This window comes from Leucopleurus acutus, assembly GCF_964270905.1.
Source record: "Leucopleurus acutus genome assembly, chromosome: 13".
Lineage (NCBI taxonomy): Eukaryota > Metazoa > Chordata > Mammalia > Artiodactyla > Delphinidae > Leucopleurus > Leucopleurus acutus.
This window is the reverse complement of record NC_139155.1, coordinates 50,294,847-50,307,726: the sequence shown is the minus strand read 5'-3', so window position 1 is coordinate 50,307,726 and position 12,880 is coordinate 50,294,847. Positions and strand designations below refer to the sequence as shown.

The window sequence follows — 12,880 nt, the reverse complement described above, 5'->3', positions numbered from 1 at the left end:
TTTCAGTATTAACAGTGTTAACCAACAGAGTAAAACAGGCTGTGAATACTGGATAACCGGACTGGCCATTTGAAAGAGGCTGGGGGGGGGGGGCGGGGGGGGGAAATGTGTGCCACCCCCCCATTGTCATTCCTGGGAGGAGAGAATCCATGAGGAGTAGGCTTGGTGTTGACAACGCTGCCAGTAAGAACAGGGGCTGTGGCCTGGGGCCCTTGAAGACACAGAGGAGAGAGCAGGTAGCCCCTGGCCTGACAGGCGGCCCTGGACACTGAAAGCTGGGGCCACTCCTTCAGGAAGTACCTCCTAGGATGGAAGGCACATCTGTATCACCTGCCCCCTTACGTTTATTGAGCGTGGACTAGGGGCCTAACTGTTTCTCAGATGAATGAATACATGAATGAATTAAATTAATTTGAATGGAAGTAAAGCTTAACCTGAATGAGAAAAACGAACACCACTTTGAGGATACACTTAAAAATAACTTTTACATTTTGTTAATATGTTTGCATCCTACAAAAAAGGCTTTTAGATAGCTGACAATGATGTGTGTGGTACAGCCTCATGACTAAGCTAAGAGCACTCCCAAAACGTTTGGTGATAATTACTTTTATACAAGATCTGAGGCGAGTTAACTCTCTTGCTGTTATTAGTCAGTTGGAAGAGCACTGGGTGTGACGTATGAGGCCTTGTGCAAAGGCGGTCTTTCTTCTCAATTCCTTACATGTTTGAGCAGCTGTCCAGCCTCAGGATGGAGGCGCTAATCTTTGTGTTACAGTTGTTAGGGGTTGCCCCCCAAGACAGAAATATGGGTGAGAGAGTTCAGCACGTTGACAGAGTTTGGGAGTGAGTATCTTTACTCCCTAGATTCCTTGAAGTGGAAGGGACCGTGCAGATCGTGGTATGTAACCTCTGAACTTTAATGAAGAAATTGAAAGCCAAAGAGGTGATATTAATGTTTAATATTATCAGTGTTAAATAGCAATTCAACCGTGAATAGCTAGTTATGAATGGCCAATAATCTTGGTTTTATTCAATTAAGTGTAATAAATAGAGTAACCTCAGGTAGCACCATGGCACGCATGTGAGGCTATCAGTTATTTGTTCATTATACAAGCGCTCACTGGGTGTCTAGTGACGTCAGGCAGTGTGGTCAGTGTTGGGATGACAACAGCGAACAGGGCAGAGCCTCAAGTATAGCGGAAGGGAGACAGTAGAATGAGGCCAGTGCCATCAGAGGGGAAGCTCAGGGTGATAGAGGGCCCGGGGAGGGAATCCACCCAGTTGGGGTATCAGGAGAGTGGTCTCTGGCTAGACCTGAAAGACGCTGACATATGAAAGTCACCATATGTGAGGAGATAAGAACTGGAGAAAGTGTGAACTCTCAAGAGGACACCATGAAGCAGGCCAGGGTTGCCACCCATGGCTGGTGTGGGAAGCAGGGACCAGACCACAGAGGATCTTGAAAGTCACAGTAAGGAGCCATTGGGGGCTTCAGCAGAGAAAGGACATGATCAGATTTGGGTTTTCAGTAGCTTGTTCTGGTGCAGGGAGGAGATTGGATTAAGAGGGGAAAGGCAGAGGCAGGTAGAAAGGTTGGAAGATGAGTGTAACAGAGGTGAGAGAGGCGGGTGGCCCGACCACAGAAATGACAGCGCAGATGGGGAAAAGGAAGTGGCGTTGCAGTATACTTAGGGCAGTGGATGGGCAGTGCTAAATGGTTGCTTGGGTTCGGGGAGCACTCAAGAGGGACACCTGGGCTTTGATCTAGCGCTTGGACAGATGGCCAGCACCAGCAGAGAAACAGGGCAGTGAGTTCAGTCTTAGGCCCAGGAGACAGCAGGTGGAGATGCCCAGAAGGGTTGGACAGAAGGCCTGGACCTTTGCAGAGAAGGCCGGGCTGGAGAAAGGATGAATGAAGCTTGGGAACAGGTGGCCATTGAGATTAGACGGGCAGGTGGGCTCCCAGAGCCGTGAGGGATTCTCAGCGGCCATACGAGAGCCACTGGTTGGTGGTTTGCCTCCGTGTGGTGTCAGCAGAAGGTCCACAGACAGCAGTGTGGGTGCCAACCAAGCAAGGTTTCCTAGAGAAAAGTAGTGGGTGAGGATCCAAAGAAAAGGTTCTAGTTTCGGCTCAGCCACCAAATAGCGGGGTGACCTTGGGTTAAGTCAACACTCAGCCTTTCTTTGACTTTTTATCTCTGTCCATTAAAGAAATACACGTGGATATCGTTATACATATATGTACAGATAGACGTATAGAATCTTCCTAGTCATTTGTTTTAAGGTCTTCCAAACAGGGACTGTTTCCATTTTCTGGGCAAGTTTATACTTCGATTATTGGTTCAAACCACAATGACATGGAACATACGGGAGACAGAGGCCAATTGAAAGGTGTCCCTGAGCGTTTACTCTCTCATAAGCAACACGCTGAACAGTATTCAGCTGTTTCTGGCCCTACTTCATCCCTCTGGTGCTGTCCTTGACGGTTCAGTGTCCTGAGAACCCCCTCTGACGTGGGTCACAGAGGATTTCTCCTGAGAACCCAGCAGTTCTTTCAAAGGAGGGAGACGCCCCGACCCCTGGCGTTAGTGGAAGACAGTCAGTGCTTGAACCTAGTGTGGAGAGAAGCAAGCCTCGTGTCATCTCTAAATACAGTAGCTTTGACAAGAGAGCTTGTGGGTGTGGTGTTTTCTCCTCTCTCCCTGTAGTGTGCCTTCTGGGAATGGGGACCCAGATCTTGGAATGACTTGTTCAGGATTACAGTCAGAAGTCACAATCTGTTAATCCCATCTGCTTCCCATGAGAAGAGGAAATCCTCCCTAATAATGCCAGAGGGCCTCAGACCAACAAGAAATACTTCCTGCGGACCTACCTCATTGCATCACAGAGTATAATAATATAACATTAAAATGAAAATGATTCAAAAAGTAAACATCAGGCAGGGATCTGTTGGGCATTTACTAATACCCAACATGGAGTTTGGGATTAGATTTCGCTCTTATGCTCTCTGAGATCAGCCCACGGCAGGTTGGACCTGGCTAAGCCTTTGTGAACCGATTGGCCCATGGTGTGTACACATACCCCAGCGTACTAACCCATTCATACCACAACCTACACTCGTCCGCAGTCATGGTCCTCTAGCAAGTGTGCTCAGACCCAGAATCCTGGAGCAAACGTGGAACTCTAGGCCCTCAGATGAGCCAGAGTAACAAGAACACCTCAAAAAATAGTGGAAATAAATCTTTCCTCTTAACACCTCTGCTGTAGATAGCTGTTCCTTAAAGCAAGAGTCAGGATCATTCCAGTGCTGTGGGTACACAACTGTGTAAGCGTAGAGAGCAAGGGCTTCAGGTCACACAAGTTTGTGTGACACGCTGACCACGCAGATCCCAGTGCTGCCCACTTCCTGCTGTATGACTTCGTGCAAGTCACTTAACCTCCCCAAGCCTCCTTGTACATCTGTAATGTGGGCATAGTGATGGTCTAACTCTGAGAGTGGTTGTGAGATTCAGAGTAAAGGAGTTAGCACAGTGCCTGGCACATGGTAAGTGCTTAATAATGTCAGGTAAGAAAATATCTCCCTCGAAAGGTTGTTGTGAGGATCAGATAATAGTGCCTTGCACAAAACAGGTGCTCCGTATCTGTCGGTGGCCTTTCTTTCCCCTTTACTCTTCTGCCACTTTATTCTTCCTCCAACCTATGCTTTACAGAAAAAAGGAATCAGGAGATGCTGATGAGTCTAAAACATGCTGAAACCCGAGAGAGAATGCATCTAAATATACGTATAAATAGACAAGCTCCAGCAATGAACTTTTCTCCTTTCCTGAGGCAGGAAGCCAACTTTATAAAATAATCAAGCTCGTGCTGTAATGCCAGTGAGGATTCACTTCTTCCTTTTCCTTTTAATGAAATTTAATTTTATGCATATTACATGTAGCCCAGCTCTTTACAATGAATTGAATAAAAATGAAGGCAGACCCCTTTCCATTTAGAAAAGTGAGCTGCTTTAGGGATTTATAATGCAGTCAGCTTTGTGTTTCTCTTAGTACATCATTTGCTTAAGAAACACAAATATTTGCCCGGACTTCAGTCATTTCACGTATGTGAATCTTTTTATGTGACGTCAGCTCCAGACAGATCCCAAAGTCAAATCAAAGGGGAAATGTCAAAGCAGCCACGTAGGAAGAGCTGCTTTAGAAATTGCTTTGTTATAATGATGCACTGATGTGGGGATAGTTACAGACTATGCCGTCTCACGCTGAGTCCTTTCTCTGTACCGGCTACCACTTGAGTGTGTTAACGCGTAATATCTCATTTAAACTCAGGACAACCCTGGGAAGCAGATTACCACACGCACATTGTATAAACGAGGAAACAGAAGCACAGGGAAGGCAGGAGGGACAGGCCTCGAACCCATGCAGCCTGGCTCCAGAGTCCGTGGCTCCAGAGCAGCCCCTCTTAGAAGCACCTCCTGAGTGCATGTTCATGACCACATGCCATGGAGGGTTCCAAGCACTTCCCGGATGTTAACTTGTTTAATCCTCACAATGACCTCTTGCCCAGCTTGCACAGTGAGGAGGTGGTGGATACAGCATACGAGGCCAGACAGTGCTTTCCATTGTTCCAGCTTGGCACTGATTAAATACCAAGCCGCATTTTTCATAATTGACTAGGACCAAAAAGTAACAGTTTGTTTCTTCTGCGTTTACAGTGGCTGACTTAAACGTGGACAGGAAAAAAAGAGCAAAGAGTTTTCTACAGTATTTCTGGCTCTTATAAGTTACTTATTAGGTTATTAATATTGAATATATATTTATGGTATATTAAGTTATTAATATACTTTTAATTCATGATGCGTTACCATGACTCCGGGAGGGGATGGAGGAGCCATTCCAGATATTGTACATCTTCTATACCTTTTGGGGACGCTGGCCATTCTTCTGTCAACGTTGTTGTGTTCACTTTTAAAGCGGAGAATGCAAATCACACAGAAAGGAAATAGATTTCCCTAGCATCACAAAATAAGTAGCATTCTAGACATCCCATGAGAAGAGATAAGCGTAAAACATGTACTTGTTCGTGGGTGACAAGCAGTAGGGAATGAGTGCCGTGTTTCAGCTCCAGTTCCCCGTCAAGGCTGCTGTGGTCCATCTCTCCCGTTTTCTCGAATCCCACATCAGGTTCAACATTTCTACACCTGCTTTCCGAGGCTGCGTGAAAAACCTGAAGAAGACCACTGGTGTCGTTAGACTGAATGATACTGTGGGCGTAACAAAAAAGTGCTCGGAAGACTGGAAGGTAAGTGAAGAGTTCCAAACCTCGCAAAGGAATGCTCCCCAGCTAACCCGTGCTTGGCATTCGTTAACACACCAACTTTTGACGTTTTCTGGTAGCACACAGTGTTACTGTGAACTGGTTCATTTATTACACTCCTCACGTACTTGCAAAACCTCTTCAGGCTTGCATATTAAATTTGTAGGAAAGTAGGAATACCAGCTGTACACACAAAAACGTACAGATGATTGGTAAGTTATCATGCAGACAAGCAGACTATTTCTTCCCATGGGTCACATGGATTGGTTCAAGTGAGGCGACATAGGTTAAGATACTGTATTTCAGCCATGACATGATTACAGTGCCGGTAATTTATTCCGTGTTTTCGTTTCAGCTCGTGCGATCTGCCTCATTCTCCAGGGGAGGACAGTTGAGCTTCACCAATTTGGACTTCCCGTTGCCCAGCCACTTCCAGGCCTCCTTTGGGTTTCAGACCTTTCAACCCAGTGGCATCTTATTAAATCATCAGACAGGGGTATGAAATATTGTATGAATACTGAACAAGCTTTAAACCTGACTCAAGGTTTGATGTCAAAAACAATAGAGGGGTTTTGAAGGTAAATTTGTTAGGCATTTTGTCTATCCTCACACAGTAAATGCTATTGTGGATTTCAAACATGGAAGCTGTTGCCCATCCTGGGGTAGGTCCTAAAAGAAATCAGGCTTAGAAAATACATTATAGTTCACAGAATTGAATTTGTGTGTATTCATGAACTCATTTTCATTCTTTTAGGTATATTTTGTGAGTGAAGGTGAATTAGAACTGTTATAAGTAATAATGTTGCTTTAATTTTTAGATCTAAGAAAAAAATCAGAATGTACCCCCATTATTCCTTTGTTATTCCACACAAGGTAGCTCTTCAAATTCCTTTTTTAGCAGCAGCAGCTAGTTGGACAATATTTACATCGGTGAATGGGAGAGAGTAAGGTCCTTTGCTCTTTGTTCCTGTACGACAAGCCACAGAGATTCTATAACTTAAGAGGATTTAGCCGGTGTGGTCATGTAGGCGTAAAAGTCAGCTAATACTCAGAAATCGCCTAGCGGAACCAGTGGGATTTTAAAATAGAAGTAGAAGTAGGACACTGTTCTTCTTGGATTTGTTTCTTCAGGATTGCCAGCACAACGGACAACTAGTATATGTTGAAAGGAAGGATGTAGCTGCCTCTGTGGTTATGTTGTAGTAGAACGCTTCTCCTCTCTTGCTATCTTTGTTCATCAGCAGTTCGAGATCTTTTTTTAAAAACAAAACACATACCGTATGCTAACACGTATATATGGAATTTAAGAAAAGAAAATGTCATGAAGAACCTAGGGGTAAGACAGGAATAAAGACACAGACCTACTAGAGAATGGACTTGAGGATGTGGGGAGGGGGAAGGGTAAGCTGTGACAAAGCGAGAGAGTGGCATGGACATATATACACTACCGAACGTAAGGTAGATAGCTAGTGGGAAGCAGCCGCATAGCACATGGAGATCAGCTCGGTGCTTTGTGACCACCTAGAGGGGTGGGATAGGGAGGGTGGGAGGGAGGGAGACGCAAGAGGGAAGAGATATGGGAACATATGTATATGTATAACTGATTCACTTTGTTATAAAGCAGAAACTAACACACCATTGTAAAGCAATTATACTCCAATAAAGATGTAAAAAAAAAAAAAAACCCCTGAAAAAGCACATGCCAACATTTAGATTGTGAGAGTGGCTTTTCCATCAGAGCAGGATGTTTGGACCCAGCTCTTTTGACACACACTCCTTGTTTCCTCTACCAAGAGTGGGGACACTTAGTACCCAATATACAAAATGGTCCAAAACAGGGGGAAGAATGGGCTTAACAAAAGATGAGATCACTCCTGGACAATGCAGGAACCCTTCAAATATCCTAGGAACACTGCCCTCAACTTCTTAATGGATTAGCTAAGGAATACATTTCAATTAGCCTTCTTTTATCCAGTTTATAATGAATATTGCCAATTGAAAAAAAATCAACATAAAGTGAAATTGACAATGGCTACGACCACACACTATAAAAATTGTTTTAGGCTAAAAGCTCACTGACAAATCACATCTGGTTGAAAACTGCAAAAATTGTACCTGGTAGGAAAAAAAATTAACAAAATTAAAATGACAACTGCTAAAACTACACACATTTTTAAAAATTAAGAATTGACAGAAAGAATCAAATCATCTTGCCAAAATTTGGATCTTCAGAGTTTGACCTTGGAAAATTGAACCTCCTAGAAATTAGGATCTGAAAGTAAAAAATTCATGACTGAAGAGAAGCTATCGTTGTAATCATCTATGAAAATAAATTGATGAATCAAGTCTTTGTTGTAAAAATGTATTCAGAGGAACATCGATGCTGACGAAAATAACTTCAGCAAAATGATAGTGAAAATAGGAAAATTTAGAAATATTTTAACTGTTTTGTATAATTGATGGAGAAATTAAGAGACTTCCCTGGTGGTCCAGTGGCAAAGAATCTGCCTTCCAATGCAGGGGATGCGGGTTCAATCCCTGTCAGGGATCTAAGATCCCACGTGCCATGGAGCAACTAAGCCTGCCACGCCACAGCTACTGAGCTCACGCACCACAACTACAGAGCCCACATGCCCTGGAGGCTGTGTGTCACAACTAGAGAGAGAAAAACCCACAAGCCACAACGAGAGAAGCCCACGTGCCACAACAAAGAGCCCGTGTGCTGCAACTAAGACCCAACGCAGCCAATCAATCAATCAATCAATTAAATAAATAAAAATTTAAAAAAGGAATGCCTGGATCAATTTATTTAAAAAAATTTGATGGAGAGATTAAGGTGGTTTATGAATATAGGTCCATAAAATGCTTTTGACAGATTCATCAGTGTTCGAATAATTTGCTTAAGATTTTTATATTCATAAACGTGGAGTCCAAATATTCAAAAATAATCTTTAGATCAAAAGAGCAAAGTCAAAACATTGGGGTCAAAACATCCTGTGTACCTAGTTTTGATCATATATTCAGTATTAATACATTCATAATCATTAAATGCAGATGGACTGCACTGATGGGTATGTTCTGTGATGATTTTAGGCAAGCAGCCTACAGGTCATCCTGGAAGATGGCCACATTGAACTGAGCACCAGGGACAGCAGCAGCCCAATTTTCACATCTCCACAGACGTACATGGATGGTTTACTGCATTACGTGTCCATAATAAGCGACAACTCTGGGTGAGTGGAATGGCTCTTCTGCCAGAGCGCTAAGAATTTTATTTCGTTGAATGGAATCTTCTAGTATCTTTTCTGAGAAATATTTGGCCTTAGCATTGACACTATTTTACTAGTAAATCTTGGCCTTCTTCCTGGTTTTATATCAATTTTCTCATTTAAAAAATCAACACTTGGGCTTCCCTGGTGGTGCAGTGGTTGAGGGTCCGCCTGCCGATGCAGGGGACACGGGTTCGTGCCCTGGTCCTGGAGGATCCCGCATGCCGCTAAAAAAAAAAAAATAGTTTAGTGAGTTATTTCAGGTAGAAGATTTTGCGTCTGAATCAGACACTCGTTGCCCACCTGGCGAGAATCGTTTTCCCCAGCTGTTCTCACTCCTGTTTTGTTTTCCTCCTGTTTTTTTAGGCTCCGGCTCCTCATTGATGACCAGCCTCTGAAAAATAACCAAAGGCTGCTAGGCTTTTCAAATTCCCAGCAATCCCTGCGTCTGGGCGGGAGTTATTTTGAGGGCTGCATCAGCAACGTTTTCATCCAGAGGTGGGTGCCGTTTTCTGTGCGTGCACAGCTGATGAGAATGGCCTGTGACCCAGGGGACTTGTCATGGCAGGCTGCACGCCGCTCTCGTCCCGCTGACTTTCAAGATGACCTCTTTGGAATGATACACACATTAAAAGCAAACTAACTGAAAGCTTCTGGGCTCATCCTACCTTCGTAGGAGCAGCCTTGGAACACAACCTTGGAAAAGGTTTAATTAAAATTTACTTTCAGATTATGGCCTTTTTAGATAAGCGCAAAACTCTCCCCTGGGCAGAGGGAGAGCCCAGGACTGGTCATGAACCTTAGGCAGCCTGTTAGGAGCTTGTGAGCTGCCTTCAGGGCTCAGGAAAAATCATCAGATAAAGCAGATTTACCCGTGAGATTTTCCTCCTGAAATGCAGTGAGATTAATCCTTCCACAGACTCACTTCTGAGGTTTCCTCTTGTTCACCGTCATTCTAGGTCATCCAGTGTCTGTGTTTGTCCTCTCTGCATATTTCATTTTCATATTTCTATGTGGCTCCCACTCCAAAGAACTATAATATTCTGGCTTTGCTGCAACGCTGGCTGTTCAAGGCAATAAAAGTTTCCCAAGGCCTTCTGCTGGCGAGGCATGGTGCTGGATATTGAAGGGAAGGCAGAGGTGGGTACAGCACATTCTCATCCACTATGAGCCTAGTGTTTCCTCTAGATATCCTGTACAGGGAGGAGATGAACGTTTACCCAGAAATCAGGACAGTAAGAACGTGTAGTTTTGAAACAAATCCTCCCCGCTAGTGTGTCTTCCTTGATATGTCAGCGTTCGTTTCTGCCCTCATTCCAGATTATCAGAGAGTCCCGAAGTCCTAGATTTGGCCAGTAAATCCACCAAGAGAGATGTGTCCCTGGGAGGCTGCAGTTTAAACGAATCACCTTTTCTAATGTTGCTTAACGGGTCTACGAGGTTTAACAAAACCAAGACTTTCAATATCCACCAGGTGAGTATCAAAAAACCTTACCCTGGGTTTTGCTTCTTTCCAGATGATTCTCGTAAGAGAGTCCTGCCTCACCGGAGATGTTGGGGAGGGAGGGATGTAGGTCACCTGATCCGGTGGTGCCCAGTGCCTCCAGGAATAATGGGTCATCAACAGGTGGATGACACCAAAAGGTCAAAGTGGTTTTTGTTTTAGCTTTTATTTTGTATTTTGAACGTCTGACAGTTTTTGCAGTCATAGAACAAATAGACCCTTGACTGCGGTTTCTCAGTGTCTGCAGCTGATGTCTTGCTCTTTTGACACTTCTGCTGTGTCTCCAGCAAGTACAATGATTGTCTCTGGGATACAGGGCTCATGACCCTTCTCCTGCCCACAGACACTCCTCTGCCTGCATCCTTTGACGAGATACACACACGCCCCCAGGCCTTGCCAAGACCAGCGTGGCTTGACCCTGACCGCACATTAGAGACACCTGGAGAGCTTTTACAATCCCAGTGCTTGGGTTGCATTCCACTCAATTAAGTCAGACGCTCTTGGGATAGGTCCAAGCGGCAGGAGTTTGTAAAGGAGTTTGTAAAGCTCCCGGGTGATTCTAGTGTGTAGAACTAAGAGAGGCTGAAAGGAAAGGAAATTCCTTGTTTGGAGGAGTGGAAGCTTTGTCATACATTGAACACAGGGTCAGAACTTAAACAAGTTCCTTGCTCTGCCTGAGGTCTACAGTGTGACCTCCCCATATCTGAGGTTACAATTAATGTGATTAATGGATAACACTGAACACCTCCAATGTGCCAGGTGCTACGCTGAGCTCTTTAAGTGGATTTTCTTACTAAATCCGCACGTAACCGTATAGGAGAAGTACTATTACCAGCCACATCTCACAGAAAAGGATGCCGTGGCTTAGAAAGGTGAGCAGTTTGCCCAGGCTCCCACAGATGGAAGGCCGAGTTGGAATTCAAACCCAGGCGCCCTGACCCCAAAGCCCAGGCCCTCTCGAGAGCAATGCACTTCCATTCAACCCACTTTTCACTTAACATCAATCACATGCTGCTTGTCTGCCAATATTTCTCCTGCTGCACAATGATTTGGGGAGATGAAGAGATAGTACATAAAAAGAAATTTTTTTTTTTTTGCTTTAAGAAGAAATATATTTCATAAATCCCAAAGGGTTGTCATTTTACTCTCAGGAAAAGAACACCTTTAGACCTGCCCCCTCAGGAATGAAGTCATAGATTCATTTATTTCCCTGTAATGCTGAGAGTTACTGAGAGATTAAATTAGCACAGTGATGGTGGAGATGGAGTGAAGGAATGGATTCAAAGCTATATAGAAGATGGAATGTACCAGACTCATATAATAATTGAAGGTGGGCGGCAAGGGAGAGGTGGGAGTTAATATAATTCTGAGGCATCTGGATGGATGGAGAAGCCAGTTATGAAGAGATGAAAAGGACAAGCCTTTGGAGGGGACGAGAATGAGTGGAGTTTGTGGCATATTGAGTGACAGGTGCCTCAACCAGGTGGAAAGCTGGTAGGAGACTGTCAGGTGTCTCTGGGGGCCTCAGCAGAGAGAGTGGGACTGGGGCTATTGATGGGGGATCCCCAGTGAATACACTGTATTTAATGTTCCCCCTGTTCCGTGCAAGCCCCCAGATTAGGTGGAATAAGACATTAATTCTGCCTCCGAAAGCCCAATGCAGAGACAAGGCGACCAAGCTTTGCGGTTAAGTACCGGATTTTGGTGTCAGACTTCCTGGCTTTATCACTTACTACATGTGTGACCTTGAATGATTATCTAACCTCCCTGTGGGTCTGTTTCCTGCAGCGTACATGAGGATATAGAACAGTAATATCTCACGGTGTTGTGAGGGTTCACTGAGGTAATAAATATAAAATGCGTGGCACATGGTAGGCATGCCATAACTATTAGCTGTTATCGTTATTATACACACTAATAACCTAAGGGACAGGGACAAAACGTGCTCCAGGAGTGGTACGCCTGGTATTTTCCTGCTACAGAGATCAGGGGGGTTCCTCTGGAGGAGGTGATGCATAGACTGGGCCTGGAGCAGGGGTTGAGTTTAGATGAGTAAACGTTGTTGCTACGTGAGCAGAAGCCCAAAGCTGGGAGGCAGGGTGTGGTGGAACTCGCAGGTATAGATGCTTTGCGTGCATTCTCTCTGATCTGCACAAGCCTTCACTCTCTCTCTTTCAGTTCCCACCACACCCCTGTGAGAGCAGAATAGAATGCCAACTTTACACGTCAGGAAATTGAGTCTCAGAGAGGTTAAAAGAAAAATGTGCCCAAGAGCACCCAGTAAGTAAACTGTAGAGTCAGAATTGAAACTCAGGGCTACAGAATCCCGAAGAGTGTGCTCTTCATAGTCACTTGCTCAGGGGGAGGTAAGCTCAGAGTCACATGCTGCAGCCGCATCAGACAAGCCTCCGACGGCCTGATGTAATTTTGACATTTTTTCTGTAGTCAGCGTGAAGCCATTGAAAAGAGTGCTTTAAGCCATGTTTAAAGACGAATAAACTGGCAGCAGCCTATGGAATGGTTTGGCCTAGGAAAGTTCTACAGACGTGGCGTCAAACTGGCAAAGTACCGGAATGGTCCAGGCAAGACAGTCAGCAGCCTGACTTTCAGGTAGAGGGACTGGGAGTGAAAGGGAAGGAGTGGAAACAAAATATGTCCCGGAGATGAACAGTAGGACATGGAAACAGAGCACGTGCAAGAGGCCAGGTAGGAGGGTGTCCGTGATGACCAAGGTGTGAGGCCTGGGTGCCCTGAAGGATGATGCTGCCGTTAAGAGAATTAAGGAAAAGTTGGT

The 12,880-nt window shown here is 44.7% G+C and overlaps 1 protein-coding gene across 5 annotated transcripts in view; it reads left to right on the top strand.

Annotated features, from left to right (window-relative positions):
* The window catches only part of LAMA3 (laminin subunit alpha 3), a 241,421-nt gene that overhangs the window by 212,812 nt on the left and 15,729 nt on the right, over nt 1-12,880 (top strand). For all 5 annotated transcript variants that reach the window (XM_082853207.1, XM_082853208.1, XM_082853209.1 and 2 more), the window contains 5 exons: nt 5,181-5,298; nt 5,669-5,809; nt 8,407-8,546; nt 8,949-9,080; nt 9,903-10,056. In XM_082853207.1, coding sequence (XP_082709333.1) covers nt 5,181-5,298; nt 5,669-5,809; nt 8,407-8,546; nt 8,949-9,080; nt 9,903-10,056 — 685 coding nt within the window. The remainder of the gene's footprint in view (nt 1-5,180; nt 5,299-5,668; nt 5,810-8,406; nt 8,547-8,948; nt 9,081-9,902; nt 10,057-12,880) is intronic.